At 38.1% G+C, this 23149-nt stretch overlaps 1 protein-coding gene across 6 annotated transcripts in view; it reads left to right on the plus strand.

The window, feature by feature from the left end:
* The window catches only part of MTIF2 (mitochondrial translational initiation factor 2), a 43869-nt gene that overhangs the window by 2881 nt on the left and 17839 nt on the right, over nt 1–23149 (plus strand). Inside the window, exons 2-5 of one of the 6 annotated variants that reach the window (XM_079940611.1) lie at nt 10475–10531; nt 15385–16105; nt 17082–17307; nt 17674–17785. In XM_079940611.1, the coding sequence (XP_079796737.1) occupies nt 17089–17307; nt 17674–17785 (331 nt within the window). In that variant the 5' untranslated portion in view covers nt 10475–10531; nt 15385–16105; nt 17082–17088. The other 5 variants (XM_079940609.1, XM_079940614.1, XM_079940610.1 and 2 more) reach the window with 5 other exon arrangements.

Consider the following 23149-nt stretch of genomic DNA (forward strand, 5'->3'; position numbering starts at 1 on the left):
ACATATTGCAAATGACTGTCCTTAAAATATTTGAAGACTTTCAAGAATACCCAGATTCAACCACATTGACCTGAGCATAAACAGGAAAAAATTGGAATCTGATTGTGACTAAGAAATGTGAATCATGTCCAAAACTAGGGAAACAGTTAACCCAGAATAAGGTCTACATGACAGCTACGAAGGAGGAACACAGAGGGGAAAAATTGACCGTGGCATCCAGCACATTGTCTAGGCAAATAGGGTGTTCTGATCTGGAAATCTCTTTGGATGAACTGCCATCCATCAGGTATGCAATGTGTGAATCCCTCCCCCGACCCATAGCCAATCCATCACAGTTCAGTTTCTTAAATCCTTCTTCTTCTAACCACCTCCATCACTCTAGCCCAAATGACTATCATCTCCCCCTGGTCTACACTAATGTTCTCTTAATTTTAGTCTACCTGTGGTTGAATGACCAAGTACCCTGCTCCCAATGAGTCTTACCACCAAAGATTTTTATTATAAAATGAAGCTAAATCTGTCTATGGTAAAAGAACCTTATATCACTGTTTAGAAACTATCCTAACCCAAGTTTAATGCATATTTATATTTATTTATCAAACATACGTGTCAACATTGTATTAAATACAAAAGAAATGCTATCTTTCGCATAGTCCCTTGTCCTCAAATACAATCTCAAATTTACATTGGAAAAAACAACATGAAACATTAAATTCAAAATTATCAGCATGAACTTGAGAAACTAGACATCTAGTCACAGAACTTGAATATGAAATCTCATGATTCTAGGAGAAGGGGTAGTATCTGATAAATGGGGGTTACCAAATTATTTTACAAACAGGGGAAAACTTACTAAAAAGTCTTCTGGGGGAATTCCCTGGCGGTCCAGTGGGTAGGATTCTGGGCTTTCACTGCTGAGGGCCCACGTTCGATCCCTGGACCGGGAACTAAGATCCCATGATCCGCATGGCACAGCCAAAACAAACAAACAAAAAGAAGTATTCTGGCATTTCTCCAAGAACACACTGAGGGAAAGACTCTTATTATCCTTAGGAAGAGTGTGGATAATTGACAGACAAGGAACGAATCTGAAAAGGAGATCTGGAAGATGGAGTTGTGCCAGGGTCCATGAAACAAGGGAACCTCATCTTACGTCTGCTCAAAGTAAAGGAACAGCTACAATTGTAGCCTACCTGGCAAAGGAAATAAAAAGGCCAAAATTGAAAATATTTATCAACACCAAGGGGACTGGGCATCACTGCGTTTATTAGGTGAAGAATGTTAGAAACCCCCATAATTGCATAAAACAAAGGGCAATTCCAGGACAGGTAAGTTCAAAGCCATCGTAAGAAGCTGTGCATACCCAAAAAGAAAGCGAGGCAATTAAAAAGCAAAATGCTTCTTGCAATCTGTGTCTCTTCAACAAATCTTTTGGAACAACTCTATGTGCCAGGTACACTATAACACATCTATATGTGCCATGCTTTCTGCCCTCAGAGACCTTAAAGTCTAGTGAAGAGAACTGAAACATTCACAGAGGATAAATCCAAGAAAATACGCCCAGAGCAATGAGAGTGGCATAATGAGGATGCTTTGGGAGCCCAGAAGGGCACTAAGAAGACAGGGGTGGTATGTCAGGGAAAGCAGTAGGAGATGACACCAATTTGAAGGGATAAGTAAGAGCTGATCAGAAAAAAAGGGATCCAGCTGAAGAAACTCTGGAAAAATGGAGAAGAAGCATGACGTGTCCTGGGGCGTTATGATTTGGTGTGACAATAGAGCAGAATGAGAGGCCTGCCAGCAGGAGACGAGTCTAGAACTAGGCACAAAGGATCCTAACTGTCAGGCTACGGAACCAGGAGTATCCCACCATAAAGGGGCGTGTTAAATAAATTAGGTGACTTCTTCCTAGGGAATTCTATATTCTCAATCATGCTCTCAATATTTAAGGCTATAGGGAAGTACAGTTTGGTAAATGGGGAAAATGAGTTATAGAAGGGTATAGACAATATGCCCCCAATTTTGCTTCAAAATACACATACCTGTAGAGGAGAGTAACTTAAAAAAAAATGAAAACAAACCAAAAAAACTGTTATTAGCATCCTCTTTCTCTAACCCATTCCAGGAAAACTGGTTTCTAAAGGGCCGTGGAGGAGTATTCATCCCAGGACAGGAGACGATGGAGGTTAGTTCCTAGAGCAACGGAGGGGAAAGCATCTGCATCCAAGAGGAAATTTAGGTTTCCTAAGAGTCAGAAGAGAGGGTGAGGACTGGGGTGGGGAAGATGGGACGGTGGAGGACAGTTCCTTTTTTGGCACTTTTTCCCTCCAGTGGGTGGCAAGTTGGGAACTTGCTGTCAGTGGAAGGCAGTCCACCTGGGGCAGCCCTTCCAAAGCACCCTCTGAGCACCACTGCTCAATGAGGAGCCGTGAAGAAGAGGACAATAATCCCACAGTCCAGTTCCCTGGCTTCTCCTAGGTTCCTGCATGATACCATGGAGAAGGGAGAAAATCTCAGTAATAGCCTCAGGTTAACTTTCCTTCCAGCTCCATCATGTGGGGAGTTGGGCCAGATTTAATTAAATTCAGTAAAATATGATTGAAGATCAGCTAAGTGCTCAAGGTACAGTGGTGAGCAAAACCAGACAGAGACACTGACCTTGTAAAGCAAACAGTCTCTCGGAGGGTACAGCTTTAGTCAAATACAGAAACAAATGCTAGGTTGCCTGGGTGACAAGTGCTAAGAAGGATATAATAGGGGAATCGCATCTAGTTTAGGGGAGGGCAGAGTGGTCAAGGAAGTGAAATTTAAGATCTGAAAGATAAGTAGGAATTAAGAGGGCAAAGCAAGGAGAGAAGAGTGTCCCAGGCAAAGGAAACAGCATGACACCTTGTGCAAGGGTGGGAGGAAGCAAACCAAGGCAGAGGTACTGAAAGAGGTCAGTGTGGTTGGCATGCAAAGAGCACGGGGACTGGGGACATTGTTCATTTCCTACACACTGAAGCTGGGAACTGTCAATGAAAAAATTAATCACTAGTCAGTCTAAGACAGACATGGAAACTTTTATTCGAGCCAACCTGAGGATTATAACCTGGGAGGCAGTCTTTCAGAAAGCTCTGGGGACTGTTCCAAAGAGGTAAAGGGTGAGGCCAGTATGTATGATTTTGGCAAAGTGGTACATGCCATCAAGCACTCATCTTAGTAGAAGGTTACTGCTATTCGAGAGGAAGAGATATCTTAGTTAATGGTTTTAGTGCTTTTCTAAGTATGGGAAGATGCAGGAAACTAGGTTCATAAAATTTTCTCCTGAAAAGATCTATCTGAGGGCCAGTTCTGTCAGTTTTCCAGTATACAAAGTGTCTCATCCTGATTTCCACCCTGAATTCCTTTCAGGATGTACTGTAGGTCAGCGACTGCAGTAGCTAATGACTTGATTCTTGTAGAACTGGACGGTTGGCAATACTCTTTTTTGACAGTCCCCTCCCTTTTGGTCTTAATTTTGACAATGTTTGGAAGGCATTTCATGACCAGTTTGCCTAATGGCGATTCCCAGGCCCGGTGAGGATTTCATTGATAGGCCACTCAACGTGCTACTGTAATTGGACTAGACCCTGTTAACCGTGACCAAAAGCCTCTGGACTGCCTGTCTTACTGGTCTGTTATGGTCCAGGAAGTGGTTCCCTCTTGTTGCTTCTTCTCACATCTAGAGTTACACTATTACAATCACTGATCTTGTGGAACTATGTTTGAGCAATCATTTCAGTTAGCCTAATCATCATTAGTTTTATCTGAGGCTCGTCACACATTTGGTAATGCAAGAAACAATGATCTTGTTAAATAGGCAGAATACAAGTAATATAGCTAGTTACATTAATAAGGTCACAAGTAAGTATTCAAGCTAAGAACGTCCTTTAAGTGTCTCTTCTGCACCAATCACTATCTTTAAGGGAAATAGTATATTGGCATTGTTCACCAAAGATGTCTGCACATACCAGGTGAGTGGTGGCTCATTGTGACCCCTTACAGGATTGAGGAAGGAATATTATCTTCTGAGGAGTTACATGGCTGGCCCCAAAATAAGGAAAATTGATCTTCATGGTTGAGCAGGTATTTCTGCCACTGGGGAGTTCTGGTTAACACATAATGCAGATGCACAATGCACACTAGAAGGAAGGTAGGAGGCCAGAGAGTAGATTAAAAGTTTTATGTTTAAATTTTTTTTGTCTTGCCTTAAAATGTGAATTTTTGTTTCATCAGAACTAAAATGCTTACCTGCTAAAAATACACTTCTTGAGGCGGTTATCACCGGCTAATAACAGGGAGGGGGGAATCAATAAGTTAACAATAAAGAAATGTAAACCAAATCTGAAAAAGATCAAAAAATGTTATTAAACAAACAAAGGGAAATGTAAACTGTCTCCACAATTAAGATCACGTGAGGGTATTTTCAAACGACTTCAAAAGAGAAGAAAGTTAAGGTATAAAAAATTTAATAAGTGGGCAGATGTAATTTAATTACCTCCAAATTAAAATATGAAACGGGTAAAGATGTTCAGTTTTCTTGTCTGGGAAAATACTGGTTTCATACAAAATGAAAAAAGCACATGCAGTGTGCAGTGTGAAAAAAGCACATGCAGTAAGCAGAGAAGTAGCAGGTTTCTTTCTTTTGTTCACTTTAAACACTCATTTAAAATTAAATAGTCATAAGGAAGCTTTACTTTGGACAAGAAAGTATTTCCAGACACTGCTGTGAGCCCCAGGTTGTACTGTAAATACCTGGTGAGTAGCTCCAACCTCCTAACCCTGAACCAGGTGGAACAGCAATTGCTGTGATTCAGGAACCCCTGCAGAAGGAGGCCAGGCCAGCAAGACATGCTCTGAGCTGCTCTTCAAAGCAGTCTTACCTTTCTGGACCTAGTGAACCACTAAATGAATGAATGGAGACTTATACTCCTTGTTATTACATGGTCTGTAGGTGGTTCTCACAGCAACCCAAGAAAACTGACTTCTATACAAAAGTACTATGGGGTAGATTATTTTTTCTTACTTTGCATGTGGACTGGGGAATATTTTCTTTAGGTCTAGCATTTCAGAATAATTAGTTTGATTGGATTAGGTTTATGGGAACTACTTTGGAATTTCTGTCCTAGTCTTACTGGCTAAAAAGAGAAATTTCCTGTGATTTTAATGCGTTAAATTAACTTGTAAATTGAATATATTTGCATAAATTTTAATAAAATATAAGTTTGAGACCAGATTACTCCTAATCACATATTATTCCTCTACCCTTGCTGATTTGATTTACCTATTTATGATAAGTGCTGATTTCAGTAAATATTAATAAATATATTTTTGAAAAGTATGGGGTATAATGTAAGAACAAAAAGAGCCAGGTCAATCAGAAACAAACTCATATTCAGCATTCCTCCAAAACATAAAGTAGCTTTCTTTTTCTGAGTGTAAAAATACTGTTCAATGTTTTTTTAACAAGTTGTATGTTTATTTCTTTAAATAAATGTTTTAAAATCATACTTTAAAAAGAAACACAGAAGATAAAAAGATACATGTTTATTGAAAAAAAAATCAGACCACACAACAAGATGCACAAGCATTTATGTCACAGGTATATATACATATATATGCACACCACATGTATGATGTGTATGTATACTCTATATATGCTGTTTATTTCTAGTTTTATCTGATTATATAACGTATGATATTTTATGATCTTTCCTTTTTTCACCCAGTAGGCATCTTTCCATGTCAACAGAGAACTACATTATCACTTGTAATGGCTGTATAGTATTTCATTTATTCACCCAGCTCCAAATTTGGGAATGTCCAATGTCCAATGACTTATATGTTAATAATTTCCAAATTATTCATAGTATTATAAAGAAGGCTACGGTAAGTATCTATAGTTCTATATCTATATATCTTTGCATAATTATTTCATTTATTCCTTAGAATAAATCTTAGAATCTGCAAAGTTACAGTTTATACATTTAAATTGATAAATATTGTTGATTGCCTTCCAGAATGGTTTTATAAATTTGCAGTACAAGAACATTCCATTCTCCACATCTTTATTAGCAATTATTTGATTACCAGAGTCAAAATTATTAAATAAGCAAACACACATTTGCACTGTGTTTTTAAGATTTAGGAAAAATATCAATATCACTTTTATGTTTACTGATGTAGGATGGTATGTCTGTACTTGTTAAATATCAACTTAGTACCATAAAGATAAAATATAAACTTCTCCACTAGAATGTAAGGAGAATTGCTGGAGAGCACAGTGATTTTTGTCTGCTGTCTTTGCCAGTGGCAGACTGGTTCCCCCGAGGGAAAGGAAGTTGAGTTGAATGTATGCTCAATTAGTCTCAAATTTAGTAAATTGGACCCATATCCTCGAAATCAGAATGAGTAAAGAGGCAGAAAAAGGCCCAGAATCGCATGAAATGAGCTCCTTTCACAGAAAAGAACTTCAAGAGTTCAAGAGTAGAGTAGAACTTCAAGAATAGAGAAGAAATGCTCCCAATTTACACCATTAATTGATCATTGATTGCTAGTTTTCCCAGTTATAGCTATTTATTTATTTATTTATAATGTCTTGACAGTACAAACATTTAAAATATTTATGTATTCTAATCCAGGTTCTCAAAATGTAGTCTTCAGACCAGCGTTACTGTCATCACCTGAGAATTTGTTAGAAATAAATTCTCCTAGTCCACCTTGCGCTTACAGAATCAGATACTCTGGGAGGGTGGGCCAGCAATCTGTGCTTTATTCAGCCCTCCGGGTGACTTGATACCTGCTCAAGTTTGGGAATCACTCGTGTAACTAATGGTTCTTTCCCCTATAGTTTCTGAATTTTGGGGGGTGGGGACGCGCTGCTGCCTAGCTTGTGGGATCTTAGTTTCCAGACCAGGGGCCCCCTGCAATGGAAGAGCAGAGTCCCAACCACTGGACCACCAGGGAATTCCCTAGTTTCTGATTTTAGAATTTTGACTAGAAAGGTCTTTCCCACCCAGGTTTATAAATGATATCATTTATGTTGTCTCCTAATTTTTACTCAACCTTTAAATGTTTAATTCATATGGAATTTCTCACTACAAGAATATAATCTTCTTGAAGACAGGAGTCTTCATCTATTTTATTTCTCTGTTTTATCCAAAACCTGTGATTGGTACATGATGCGTTCTTAATATATATTTATTAATTATTGAACAAACTACTTAATTTCAGCATAAGATGAGACACATCCTTTGTAAAGCTCTCCTGGAAGCCATAAATATCAACAAATTACAGTCAGCCTTTCAGTTAGGCTGGTGGTTTAAAATGGCAAATGACAGTCCTAAGTAGAATAAATGTAATCAGTGTGTGCTTACTGGGGTGTGCTAGTGTTGTAATTCTTAGTGATGTTACATTTTTGGCGCTGGTTCCTAAGAGAGAATTTTAAAACTCAGAGGAGTCTTAGTTCTATTAAGAAAAATGATCTGAAACTTGGAAATAGGCGAAGGGATGACTATTTGTTCTTTCAGTGTCCTGCTGCGTTTTGTCTAGCAGGCACTCCTGAGATTGTCTGATTCTCCAGGAATGTGCGCTTTTGTTTGACTTGATATTTATCATTTTTTAGTACAGAGGACTGTACAACTCTGTAAGGGTAAATCTTAACATGTAGAAAACTGATAGTAATATAATTGAATTTTGTCCAGTAGAGGTGCAGATGATTTTTGTCCCATAGAACAGGTAACCGTTTATTGTGCTGCAGGATATTAACCGCTTTTGTACCTATATTAGCAGTCTTATTCAAGTATTCATTCTTTCAGCAGCTGTAAATATGTGGCACTCCCCAGTTCTCTTTGACCAAGGCTTACCATTTTTCTGGATCCCCCATTAATGAGTTAAATACATCTTTAGACACATACGCATTTTATATTTATTTAAAAGTTATATTTTTAAACTTTCCAGAAATAATACTGCAAGAATGTAACCTTTTTAATTTTGTGATGAAGATATTGAACACCAGAAAGGTTGCTGTCTTATTCAAAGTTGTAATACTAGTTAGTGGAAGAGATGGGACAAGAATGTAGAAATAAGGAACACAGGTTAGTAAAAGGGTACAAACTTTCAGTTATAAGATGAATAAGGTCCGAGGATATAAAGTATAACGTGGTGACTACAGATGATAATGCTATATTGTATGATTGAAATTTGCTGAGAGAATAGAACATAACATTTTCAACCATGACAACAACAAAAAGGTAAATATGTGAGGTGATGGTTGGGTTAATTAACTCAGGGGGAAGTTGTTTCACAATGTGTTTATATATCAAATTGTACACTGTTTCACATTGTACACTTTTAAATATCTTATGATTTTGTCAATTATACCTCAATAAAGCTGGGAAAAACTGAAACAAAAGACTTTATAGTAAAAAAATTTTTGTAAGAGATGTAATCATGTATGAAGAAATCAGTGAAGCATAATTTGATGAGACTCAAGAGGAAACCCAAGAAATGCTTTGTATAATTTGAATGCCAGTGGTAAAGAGATAACTATCTCATTGCTGATGAAAATCCAGTGCACAGATCTTTAATCAGTATTGATATTACTGGAGATGAATGCCATGTTTTCCACTAGAAATATACAGAATTGTTACTCTTATTGTTTTCCATAAAGAAAATTGTTGCTTTAATAGAAGCTTCAATACTAATAGAAACACAAATATTTACCATATATCATGTAGTAAAGATTGATATCAAATTTAAGTTAAAAAATGCTTATTTTCATATGTTCAAAAGGTAAAATCTCAAAGATGGATGGGACCCTAAAGACCTTTTTTTTTTTTTTCCCCTAAAGATCTTTAATTCAACTTCTTCAGTTATGGCAGCAGTTGAGAAACAGTCTTGGAATCAAACAGACTTGAATTTAGGTCCATCTCACCGATCACTAAAGGTGTGACCGGGACAAGTTACTTAACTTCTCCAGTGATAGTGCAATCTCTCTGGTTTGTTAAAATTGATGTTCAAAAGTAAGACATTGAATCTTGTAGGCTTGAATCAGATGATAATGATAAAGCATTAAGAACAATGCTTCATCCTGAGTATGTCAAATGAATGATAGCTATTATTATTACTATTATTAAGGTATAGTGATCTTCCACGAAGCCACACATTTAAAATAAATTGACCTTACTAAAATTTGACTGCTAGATTACCAGTTTTTCACTAGGGGAAGTTGTCAAATCAGAGTCAAGGAAAACTGAATTGTCAATTGGCCTCAGACCTGTTAATGTGCCAAGAACTGCTGTATAACATATTAAGTATAACAAAATATTTATGTGAATGGTACATAAATGGCAGTGAAAATAATAGTTATGATCGTAACTATTACCGATAATTTTAGATTGCCATGATTCAGGTTCTCAAGTCTCTTCTAGTTTTAAAATTCCTGGTACCATTCCTCTAGCAATTTATATTGCAGGGTGTTTTGCTTTATTTTGTGAAGCCAACAAATGACAGTTGAGACAGAAAACAAAACAGATTTAAACCTTGTAATTTTGTTCTGCTTTACTGCAGCCCTGATCAGCTTCTCTTTGGAAGATACCTAATTCTTGTGTTGTTCCTTGTGATTTCCTCCTCCTAGAATAAGCCCAGAGACATGACTGTAGTTCCTTCTAGTACTGTCAGGCCAGTGTGTGCTGGGCTGCAACTCATACCCTATCCCTCTTGCAAGAAGGCAGTTTACCCCTAATTATCACCAAGAACTATAATTAGTCTGGATATTGAAGTGACCTAGCCCCTTAAAAAGGAGCTTTCTGCCAAGATCTTGAAAGGCAAAAAAAAGGTTGGGAGAGGGAACAAGTTGAAAGTCAGAACTAACAAGAGTTCAAACCATTTTCTAGATAGGAAAGGGATAGCCGCAATACAGCTCCTTTTTCTCTTCCTTCCTTCCCTCCTTCCCTCCCTCCCTCCCTTCTTTCTTTCTCTTTCTTTTCTTTTCTTTCTTTCTTCCCTTCCTTTTTTTCCCACTGTTCTTTGGTTTCAAGTTTTCTCATTGAGTTTTTGTTTTAGACCTATCATTTAATACTTCTGAGACATAGCTCTTACCAAGCAGATGGCAATATGAAACATTATTTGTGGTCAAGTTGGCTCTACCTGTCTCTGAACTTATTATGTTCCATAATTAATATGATCAGATTAGAAGACCAACAAAGGACATCAGGTGAAGTGGGAATAGGAGCCCTTCTTCATCCCTGCCCTTCCGCAAGTTTTCAGTCCTAAAGCCATCAGGGGCAAGGGCAAGGCAGGCCATCCACAGAGGTAGGGCAGGAGTGGGGGGCTCCAGTGGCCCTGTATTGCTGTAAATTTAGATTACAGAATAGTTGCAAAGATACTGGAGAGAGTTCCCGAATGCCCTTTACCCAGGTTCCCCTAATGTTAACATTTTACATCCAATCAGGGTGAAGATGTCCACTTCAAGGGGTGAACTGGCCTTGGGAGTCCAAGCTGGAGAGAGGTAAGGAGGGCATGAGTGCAGGAGATGGGGTGGTGGCCAGATTGGAGATTGGTTTCACACAGGGGAATTGCTTAAATAAGTAAATATATTGCTACAGTTATCAAGACGGTATGGTACTGGCACAAAAACAGAAAGATAGATCAATGGAACAGGATAGAAAGCCCAGAGATAAACCCACGCACATATGGTCACCTTATCTTTGATAAAGGTGGCAGGAATGTACAGTGGAGAAAGGACAGCCTCTTCAATAAGTGGTGCTGGGAAAACTGGACAGGTACATGTAAAAGTATGAGATTAGATCACTCCCTAACACCATACACAAAAATAAGCTCAAAATGGATTAAAGACCTAAATGTAAGGCCAGAAACTATCAAACTCTTAGAGGAAAACATAGGCAGAACACTCTATGACATAAATCACAGCAAGGTCCTTTTTGACCCACCTCCTAGAGAAATGGAAATAAAAACAAAAGTAAACAAATGGGACCTAATGAAACTTAGAAGCTTTTGCGCTGCAAAGGAAACCATAAAGAAGACCAAAAGACAACCCTCAGAATGGGAGAAAATATTTGCAAATGAAGCAACTGACAAAGGATTAATCTCCAAAATTTATAAGCAGCTCATGCAGCTTAATAACAAAAAAACAAACAACCCAATCCAAATATGGGCAGAAGACCTAAATAGACATTTCTCCAAAGAAGATATACAGAGTGCCAACAAACACATGAAAGAATGCTCAACATCACTAATCATTAGAGAAATGCAAATCAAAACTACAATGAGATATCATCTCACACCAGTCAGAATGGCCATCATCAAAAAATCTAGAAACAATAAATGCTGGAGAGGGTGTGGAGAAAAGGGAACCCTCTTACACTGTTGGTGGGAATGTAAATTGATACAGCCACTGTGGAGAACAGTATGGAGGTTCCTTAAAAAGCTACAAATAGAACTACCATATGACCCAGCAATCCCACTACTGGGCATATACCCTGAGGAAACCATAATTCAAAAAGAGTCATGTACCAAAATGTTCACTGCAGCTCTATTTACAATAGCCCAGAGATGGAAACAGCCTAAGTGTCCATCATCGGATGAATGGATAAAGAAGATGTGGCACATATATACAATGGAATATTACTCAGCCATAAAAAGAGACGAAATTGAGCTATTTGTAATGAGGTGGATAGACCTAGAGTCTGTCATACAGAGTGAAGTAAGTCAGAAAGAGAGAGACAAATACCGTATGCTAACACATATATATGGAATTTAAAAAAAAAATTGTCATGAAAAACCTAGGGGTGAAACAGGAATAAAGACACAGACGTACTAGAGAATGGACTTGAGGCTATGGGGAGGGGGAAGGATAAACGGTGACAAAGCGATAAAGAGGCATGGACATATATACACTACCAAAAGTAAGGTAGTTAGCTAGTGGGAAGCAGCCGCATAGCACAGGGAGATCAGCTCGGTGCTTTGTGACCGCCTGGAGGGTTGGGATAGGGAGGGTGGGAGGGAGGGAGACGCAAGCAGGAAGAGATATGGGAATATATGTATATATATAACTGAATCATTTTGTTGTGAAGCTGAAACTAACATACCATTGTAAAGCAATTATACTCCAATAAAGATGTTAAAAAAAAAATAAGTAAATATATTAAGGCTGATGCGAGTCAGGTTTCCCACGGCCAGAAAAGGAAGTTACATACATATAAAGGGAAAAGCCTAGTTTGAACCCTATGGTGTTAGATTGGACTTCACAATATCAGTAGGAACGCATGGTTTTCAATGTATGTAGATGGAAATGTGTGCACACATGTGTATAATATTCCCCAGCTTTGACCAATGGGAGGGCTTGAGAGCATCAAAACCCCAGTAACAATGAACATACCTGACACCCTGAGCCTAGATTATAAATACCATTCTTCACTGAAAGGAAATAGGGCTTCCATTTTTAGAAATTTATTCTAGAGAAAGAACTGGACTGGCATGCAAAAGTGTATGCCCAAGAATATTCACTGCAATATTATGTTAGTTACTGGACACAGCATATATGTCCATCTATGTGGGTATGGCACTTATAAACAATGGAATCTTTCAAAATCATTTAAAAGAATGATATGGATATATGTTCATCAGTGTGGAAGATTTCCGGTATATATTGTTGCAGAGATAAGAAGCAGCATTTATAACATGAATCTCATTTACATAAAAGTGTATGTATACATGTATTTATACAGAGATAAGTGGAATGATGTGTACACACACGAACACACAAAGTGGTTACTTCCAGAGAGGTGGGATATAGGATTTGACTCACTTTCTTTAGTAAAAAAATAAATTTTAATTTGCAGAGATAGTGGAGAGTTCCTGAATGTCCTTCACTCAGTTTCCTCTAATGTTAACATGTTATGTTAACTATGATATGTTTGTGAAAATTAAAAAATTAACACTGGGGTATTACAAGTAACTACAGATTTTATTCAGATTTCACCAGTTTTTCCACTAGTGTGCTTTTCTGTTCCCGGATTCTATACAGGATCCCACACTGCATTCAGTCATCACATTTCTTTCTGTCTGATCTGTGATAGCTTCTTGTTTCTTGTCTTTTTTTATGATGGTATATCAGGGTGGAAGGGGAGAAGCAAAAAGGGACAGAAAGGAGGTGAATAAACAACTTAGTCTAGGAAAATAGTTACCCCTATGTGTGTGTGTGTGTATGTGAGGGAGGTGGGGAGAGAAAAGAATTTTTGAAAGCAAACATTGTATGGTTTCATTGCACGGCAAGTTGCTAGTGATCTGGATGAGTGGAAACCATTTAGGAAAGGAACCCCATATATTGGCAGCATGTGGTCAAAGGACGTGGAAGAGTGAATAGATGTCTGTTAAATGAAGACATATGGGGCATTTTAAGGTCACTTACATGGAGCATCATTTTAAATGTATGAGTAACGCTTGGTACTGTGTTTTCACCCAGGTCTTTTCTTGCTTTAGATGACCTTGACAGCTTTGAAGAGTTCTGCTCAGATATTTTGTAGAATGCTCTTTAATTTGGGTTTGTCTGATGTTTTCCCCATGATTAGAGTAGGGTTGTGGGTTTTGGGGACAAATATTAGAGGTGAAATGTCCTCATCACATCATTTCTCAGGGTACATTATATCAACATGACATTGCTGATGATGTTTACCGTGATCAGTTGGTTAAGGTGGTGTCTGCCAATTTTCTCCATTATGAAGGTACTATTTTTCCCTTTGCATATTCTATTCTTTGGAAGCAAGTCACTAAGTCCAGTCCACACTCAAGGCGGGTGGGGTGGTGGTGGTGGTGAAGCTTTACCTCCTAGTAGAAGTTATACACATATATTATGTGGAATTTTTCTGTAAGGAGGATTTGTCCCTTCTCCCCCATTTATTTGTTATAATCTAATACTGTGTTATTTTGTTGCTCAAATGTTTCCAGCTTTGGCTCTCCCTCCCTCCCTCCACTTTCTATCTTTTAGTGTATTGCTTTAATTTTCCAGATTAGTATGTATTTTCTTCATGATTAGAAACATATTGGTTATTTTCACTTTAATATTGGGAAAAAAAGGTATGACTTACTTTGATGTTCAATCAATTTCTGCTTCTCAACTACTTGGCAAGGCAGAGAGAGCAAAGAATACTTTCTTGCAGAAATAGGCATTTCAGTGAGTGTGAAAGGTAAGTAAAATGATAGCAATTGAAATGCACTTCAATAGTTTTCAAGGGTGTGAGTGTTTAGGTTCATTAAAAAGATTTTCAGGACAGAGGTTTCCATTTAGTCATTCAACAACACTGATTACACATCTTTGCGGTGGCACTGGGGAGACAAACATAAAAAAGGGGAGGGCCATGAGTTAGGCGGCCAGACTATGGGGGGCGGGGGGAGGCACAGAGAGTTTACATAACGTCCCCAAGTCTACACAAGTGGGGATGAGCTGGGATTGGAACCCACTCTAGCTTTATTACTTTAAATGCCACCCACATGAGGTGACTTTTGAAAAAGAAAGCGCTCCTCGCCCAGTACTAACTGGGTCTATCGCCACGTTCCCTTGCATTTTTCCCTTTTTGTTAGTATGTCTTTTAAGGACTTATAATTTCTCCCACATTTCCCCGTTTAACTTTCCCTTGAGTTGTACACATCGAAGCCGCTCACAACCCCAGAGTAGCAGTAATTTACTTCCTAGAAAGCGAAGGGTTTTGCAGAAACGCGCTGCTGACACGTCACCCAGGTACACCCCGCGACTGTACCAGCGGCAACAGTGCTGTTCCGAAATCGGACTTCTGAGTCCCGGGTAGAACCGCTTCCGGCGGCACCGGAAGCCTGCGAGGGACCATTTTTGAGACGGACTAGCCTACTGACAGTCCTCCCGGGTCCGGAAGGTGATCTTTGCCCTGCGTCAGAATTCCGGCGTCCTGGACCCTACGTAGGAGCTAAGTGAGTGGGGTCTCTTAGCCGTGTCGTTCCGGTTGGCGTGTATTGTTTGGCCTAAAGTGTTAGCGGCACAGATGACAAGCAATGCGCATTGCGCATTCGGGAGGCTTTCCATTGTGCACTTAATCCATACGTGATTGTTACTTTCGGCATAACGAAAGCGCTATCCAACCAGAAGCGGCCGGCTGCTTGCTCTCCCCGCGCGCCGCGGCAGGTGTCCTCCACACCCCGACCTCCCCTGTGCCCAAGGATTTTTGGGCTCGGGTTCCAGGCGAAGCCACCCTAGATCCGACATTCTACCGTGACTTCTTTTTACCTTTCAGATAACTCCCAAGGCTTCTAGCTGTTTCATTCAGACGTTTTCACCAGCGCAACTACATTATTTCCAACATCCTTTTTCAGGTTCCATCATAAGAATATACTAGCGGCGAAAGAACACCGAATTGGGAGTCAGAAAGCCTGGGTTCTAGTCCTGTCATTAACTAGCGGTATGACATTGGAGAAGGCTTTTTGACCTCTCTGGACTCCATTTTCCTTTTCTTTAAAATGAGGGGCTTGGAATAAGTAGCAAGTAAGGTTCCTTTTAGTTTTGGTATTTGGTTTATTGACCCCCAATGTGTTTTTCGAATCCCTGCGTCAGTGAAATAGTTGTGCTTTGGTTAATCTCCGTGTAGGACTTTTCCTCCCGTTGTATTAATCTGTGTCCTTGTTAAATCTGGTTTTAGAGTCATTAAAAAAATTTTTTTTTCCCTAAGGAATTCTGTGCTTCCTGAGCACCCTTTACTTCTGAGTTCAGGGAAATGTACCTAAATAAGATTCTTTAAATGTGCCATTCTTGAGGTGTTTAAGAATCATTATATTGGAACATTTTAAAGACAGTGGACCCCAAAGGAAGGGACTCTTGCTTATTAAACTTTGAATCAACAACCTCAGATGCAGTGCCTGGAAGATGGTGCTCATGAAATGTCTGCTGAGGAGAAAACTAGTACTTATGTTATTTTAGTTGCTCCTTCCCTTAAACACTGAAAAGCAAAGCTGTAGAAATGCAGTGTTGTGATCAGAAGAAATAGAAGACTCAAGGAGGAAAAGACTATACTACTGAGTTCTGAGCTACACTGTTGAGGTCTGTTGTGGTTTTCTCTCAGTAAACTCTTCTTTTGTCCCAAGAGTAATACTCAAAAGGCATTATTCAATAGGTATTTATTGGCATTATTCATTAGATATTTATTGGGTGCCTTCTTCCCACTCTAAAGCATCTTTTTTGGGGGGGTTAGGAAGAGGGGAAAATGTTAGGGTTGAAAGACAGTTCCAAGTAGAGGGAGCATATGCAAAGTTTCAAAGATTAGAAGACGTTGGAGATTACAGGTGAGACAGAATAACAAAAATTTGGGAGATAGGAGTGAGGGAACTATAAGAGCGTAAGAGATGGAGTGAGAGATTAACAGAAGGCAGATAATGAGTCCTTATATAGCATGTTGTTTTTTTTGTTTTTTTTTACGGTACGCAGACCTCTCACTGCTGTGGCCTCTCCCGTTGCGGAGCACAGGCTCCGGACGCGCAGGCTCAGCGGCCATGGCTCACGGGCCCAGCCGCTCCGCGGCATGTGGGATCTTCCCGGACCAGGGCACGAACCCGTGTCCCCTGCATTGGCAGGCGGACTCTCAACCACTGCGCCACCAGGGAAGCCCTATAGCATGTTTTGAAGTTGTACATTAAACTAGGGATAATCTCCCCCCATCCTCCCAAAGAATGTTTGGCAAAGAGTTGATGAGTGCAAATTTGCATTTAAAAAAAAAATGACTGTAGTTGTGATTTGGTTAGTTGATGTTTCAGGAGTGAAAAAAGAACCCTTATAAGTTTGTTATTGTATTTCAGTGTTATTATGGTAGGAACATTAACAATAGTTCTAGTTAATATCTAGAGAGTACTTAGTACGGAATTCCATCTCTCTGGACTGTGAGCTCTTTCAGGGCAAGAACCCAGTTTTATTCATTGTTGTAACTCTAGCACAGTGTTTTGTGTGTAGTAGATATCCAATTAATATTTACTAACTTGATTTCAATATTAACCAAAATAGTATTTGAAAACTTTTTTCCTAGGAGAAACATGAACCAGAAGATACTTAAGTTGGAGAACTTGCTACGATTTCACACTATTTGTAGGCAGCTGCACAGCCTGTATCAAAGAAGAATGTTGGTACAGTGGAGGCACGTGTTTTCATCTGCTTACCTGGTGTGGACAGCTCAGCTGTACCCCCAGCCCTGGCAGACACATGCGCTCATCAGGACCGCTTTATCTCAACATAGGCTTCTGGTGACAAAGAAGGTAGTTCTAGATTTCTCTGAGTTTCTCTGTTATTTGATCTGAGATAAAAGTGCCTAGAGCCATGAGTAGAAATCCATTTTGAGTATTTTGTCATTTTTGAAATCTTTATGCCTTAATGCTACGTTCCAGGCAATAAATCTTTGTGAAGAAGGGAGGTTCTAGTTAGTTGTTTAGTAATGTTGATTAATTTGCTTATTTATATCAGTGTATAACAGTGAATTAAGGAATCAGGATTTTAAATTTTAGTCTAAGGTTTAACAATTTATGGGAGTGTTGGTAGAAATAGGAGCCCTGACTGTGGTAGATATTCCAGAATAAATCTCAAAGTTTTTTCTTCCTTCTTTATGTGTTCTGAATATTTAATAGGAAAAAAAATCGCAGAAATCTCAGCCATCTTCAACAAAATCTAAAAAGGAGGTGGAGGTATGGATTGGAATGACTGTTGAGGAGCTGGCCAGAGCAATGGAAAAAGACATAGGTGAGCCAGATAATTTTATAAGGAAAAATATGGAAACGTGGAATACCTGGTATTTTATTTGCAGTGAGATTAAGGCATTCAAGGATGAAAATTAGACTAGTGGTTTAAAAAGATGTTAAGTAATTCCAATATTTTTCACTTTAGATGACAAATCCTAATTAGTTTCTTGGCTCTTTGCCAAATCTAGTTCTCTAAGATTTTGCTTTTAATAAAAGTGGAAAAGATTTTTTTAATTTGAACTAACCTTTCTTGCTCAGAAATCTCGTGGGCTATTAGAATAAGTCCAAAGAATGCTTTTGGACTGAGGGACCGTATTTATACTCATTTACTTTACTTTTGTTTCTCTATAATTCTCTAATTGCACTCATTTTGACAATTTCTGTAGTGTAGTGCCAGCAGAAAAATATTTGTAGTAATAACTACGACATTTTTTTTTCCTTAATAAATTTATTTATTTATTTTTGGCTGAGTCGGGTGTTTGTTGCTGCTCGTGGGCTTTCTCTAGTTGCAGCGAGCGGGGGCTGCTCTTCGTTGCGGTGCGCGGGCTTCTCATTGCGGTGGCTTCTCTTGTTGTGGAGCACGGGTGCTAGGCACACGGGCTTCAGTAGTTGTGGCACGCGGGCTCAGAAGTTGTGGCTCGCGGGCTCTAGAGCACAGGCTCTGTAGTTGTGGCGCATGGGCTTAGTTGCTCTGCGGCATGTGGGATCTTCCCGGACCAGGGATCGAACCCGTGTCCCCTGCATCGGCAGGCGGATTCTTATCCACTGCACCACCAGGGAAGTCCATAACTACAACTTTTCATAATACCATTTTTATTAGAAATTCAATAAAAATTATAATTGGCCCGCTGTATCCAAGGGTTCTGCATCCGTGGATTCTACCAACCGTGAATCAGAAATATTAAAAAAAAGAAAAAAAATCCAGAAAGTTCCAGAAAGCAAAACTTGAATTTGTCATGCATCAGCAACTGTTTCTATAACATTACATTGTATTAGTTATTGTAAGTAGTCTAAAGATGATTTAAAATATATGGGTGGGTGTGTGTAGGTTATATGCAAATACTGTGCCATTTTATATAAGGGACTTATATATAAAGTCCATGTATTTTGGTATTCAGGGGATGTCCTGGAACCATGCCCCTGCAGATACTGAGGGACTACTGTATTTATTACCAATTTAGGATTGTTGGAACAAAATTTTCATTTCGTTTTCATTATAAACTGACATTAAAATTTAGTAAACAAGAAATGGCTTATTATTGTAACAAAATAAAGTAACAAGTGAAGCAGACTTGGCAAAAAATTACTACTAATAACATATTTATTGAGCTGTTACTATATACCAATACTTTATATGTATTAACTCATATAATTCTCACAATTCTCTAGAAGCAGGTATGATTATTATCCCCATTTATAGATTGAGAAACCAAGGCATAGAGAGGATAAATAATTGCCCAGGATTTCACAGCTACTATGTGGTGGAGCCAGGATTTTGAACCCAGGGAGTATGGCTCCAGAGCAGATGCTCTTATTCACAGACCAGATTTTCTCTCAGGAATTGTTATTTTGTAAATCACAGCAGAGCTAGAGTTTTAATGTGTATCCTGCCTGAAAGTGTTACCACTATTTGTGACAGTACATCCTCACAAAGAATAGAAAATTAGCACTCTATCTTGTGTTTTTTTTAAACTTTGCATTGGATTATGTAATCATTTTATAACTAGAAAACTTTAAGAGAACAAATGGACATGGCCATGTCATTCAGAATTTTTCCAAGGAAAACTGTATTGATATGATTTTATAAATGATATTGATAACAGACTTGATTTTTAGAACTTTTTATTATTGGCATTTTTCATATATATATGAAAGCAGAAAGAATGGAATGATAAGCATAATGTTTGCATGAGCCAGTGATAACAATTATTAATATATCATTTAATCCATGAGTACTTACATATTGCTAAATGATAATTCTCTTTTTTTAAACATTAACACACACACGCATAACCATAATTCCTTTGTATCACCAAATAAATAGAATAATTAAAATACAGGTTTAATCCTGTGGATCAGTGCTCTAAATCCAAAACTGATTTGCTATGATTTAAATAAAAGTTATCTATTTGAAACTTATTTAATATTATAATCATACCTCTTTTGAATTTAAGATAGTTTTCATATGGTGAATATTTTTAACTGCTATATTAGCAATGTACATACATCCTAACCCCCCTGCCCCGGCTCAGTTAAAATAACTTGATGTGGGAATTCCCTGGCGGTCCAGTGGTCAGGACTCTGCGCTTTCACTGCCAGGGGTGTGGGTTCAATCCCTGGTGGGGGAACTAAGATCCTGCAAGCTGTGCAGTGCAGCCAAAAAAGAAAATTGATGTAATATTTCTGGTTAAAATGCTTTGGGTACTTTTCTACATGTAAATATTTAAGTCTTGGATAAAGATAAAATAATATGTTGATACTGTATGCATTTAATGTAGAGGGAAAAAGATTATCCTTATGTATAAGCTACCTCTCAAAAGTTTAGGATAACATATTGGAAAACTATAGTTACTGGATTATTAAGGATTTTTAGCGTTATTAGAAACAGAATTGTACTCATAATTTTTACGTTTAGAGTTTTATTGTTTTCTGAGAGCAAATCCATATAGGAAATTTATGTTGTAGCATTCTTTTTAATTTAATTTTTATTTTATATTAGAGTATAATTGATCTACAATGCTGTGTTAGTTTCAGATGTACAGCATAGTGATTCAGTTATACATATACATATATCCATTCTTTTCCACATTCTTTTCTCATATAGGTTGTTACAGAATATTGAGTAGTTTCCTGTGCTATACATTAGGTCCTTGTTGATTATCTATTTTATATATAGTAGTGTGTATATGTTAATCCCATACTCCTAATTTATTTATGTTTTATTTTTTTTTATTTTTTTAAGTTAATTTTTATTGAAGCATAGTTGCTTTATAATGCTGTGTTAGTTTCTACTGTACAGCAAAATGAATCAGCTATACATATAGATTTATCCCCTCTTATTTGGATTTCCTTCCCATTTAGGGCACCACAGTGCCTTAAGTAGATTTCCCTGTGCTAAAGAGTATGTTCTCATTAGTTGTCTATTTTATACATAGTATCAATAGTGCCATACTCCTAATTTAAAATGTGTTTTCTTGGGGAAAAATGTGGTAGGGAAATACACAAGAAAGCATTTCTTGGCATTATTATGGAGTAGGATCAGTGAGGTGCTGAGGCTGGCTTGTACCAGTTTGTGAGCCTATTGCTAAATTATAAGGAATTATGTGAGCTGGTGTAAACACAACCATTTAAAAAATTAAGTCATAAATGGAGGTAAATAAATACTCATTAATATTTTCACTTCTTAATTATTTTACTACATTTTACTATTAATCTATGATCTTGAGGTTATTTACGTTTATTGTACCTATATGGTGGAAATACTATTTAATAGTGTGCTGCTTCACATCTCTTTTCATCTCTGTGTTCAGTGACTTCATATTGGTGGCTTGAAGTCAGACGTGGTGGGGGACAGCAGCCCCCAACCTTTTTGGCACCAGGGACTGGTTTTGTGGAAGACAATTTTTCCACTGACGGGGGGTGAGGTTGGGGGGATGATGGTTTCAGGATGATTCAAGCGCATTTATTGTGTACTTTGTTTCTATTATTATTACACTGTAATATATAATGAAATAATTATACAGCTCACCATAATGCAGAATCAGTGGGAGTCCTGAGCTTGTTTTCACTTGCCACTCACTGATAGGGTTTTGAATTGAGTCTGCAAGCAGTTGGTTTATTATGGTCTCTGTGTAGTCAAACCTCTCTCTGATAATCTGTATTTGCAGCCGCTCCCCAGCGCTAGCATCACTGCCTCATCTCCACCTCAGACCATCAGGAATCAAATTCTCATAAGGAGCCTGCAGCCTAGATCCCTTGCATGTGCAGTGTACAATAGGGTTCGTGCTCCTATGAGAATCTAATGCCACCGCTCGTCTGACAGAAGGCGCAGCTCAGGTGGTAATGCAAGCATGGGGAGCGGCTGTAAATATAAATGAAGCTTTGCTCACTCCCCAGCCGCTCACTTCCTGTTGTGCGTCCTGGTTCCTAACGGGGTTGGGCACCCCTGGTGGCGGGTATTTGTACCATGGAAATTGGGAAGTGCTATAAATCAGGACCTTTCTTTAGGAGCCTCAGAGTAAACATTTACCAGCACACTACTGAATAGGAAGTTCTTTTAGTGTAATATTCTGCGTGTTTGAAGATGCCTTTCTTTTATATCTGTCTCTCAAAATATATATTTATAGGGTGACTGAAAGTCTGGAAGCATAAAACTAGTTATTTCATTATCACCACTGATACTTTATTTATTACCCACAGGAAAATATGACTGGAATTAAAGCACATTAAGTAAAATGAAAAACAAGTAATTATTTTTCCTATGTTTTGCTACTTTTTGGACATCCTAAATAGATACATAAATAGTGTGTACATGTATTCTGTGATACTGTATGTGTGTGTGTGCATATATTTATGTATATACATATGTGAATATAGTCAATCCTTATTATTTGGGGATTCTGAATTGGCGAATTCCCTAAAATGTATTTGTAGCCCCAAAATTGACACTTGAAATGCTTTTGTAGTCATTCCTGGACATGCACAGAGCGGTGAAAAATTTGAGTTGCCTGACCTGATCACGCATTACTAGCTGAGGTTCAAACAAGGCAACACTCTGCCTTCTCTCCTCTCATACTGTAAACAAGTGTCATTTTTGTGGTTTATTTAGTGCCACGTTTTTCTCATTTTTGTGCTTTTTTTTGGTGATTTCGCTGTTTAAAATGGCCCCACAGCATGGTGCTGAAGTGCTGTTTAGTGTTACTAACTACAAGAAGGCTGTAATGTGCCTTACAGAGAAAATACATGTGTTAGATAAGCTCTATTGAGGCATTAGTTATAGTATAGTGCTGTTGACTGTGAGTATAACGTTAATGAATCAACAACATATATTGAATAAGGTGTCTTTAAACAAAAACACATAAAACAAGATATAGCTGATGAAAATGTTGTGACCAGAGGCTGAAGGAACGTAACCCTGTATTTCCCTTCAGAGCAATGATTCAGTATTTGCTAATTCACTGTTCCCAGTGAGTTTATAGAACATAATTACCTTGAATAATGAGAATCGACATGCAATTTAATGTTTTATTAATTGCTCAGGTAGTTCATAAGGTACATGGTAAATATTCAAATATTTATGAATATGCAGAAATATCAATTAATATAAATGTATCATATTTTTTTTCCTTTTTTTTTGATGTGGACC

Source organism: Stenella coeruleoalba (assembly GCF_951394435.1).
Source record: "Stenella coeruleoalba genome assembly, chromosome: 13".
Lineage (NCBI taxonomy): Eukaryota > Metazoa > Chordata > Mammalia > Artiodactyla > Delphinidae > Stenella > Stenella coeruleoalba.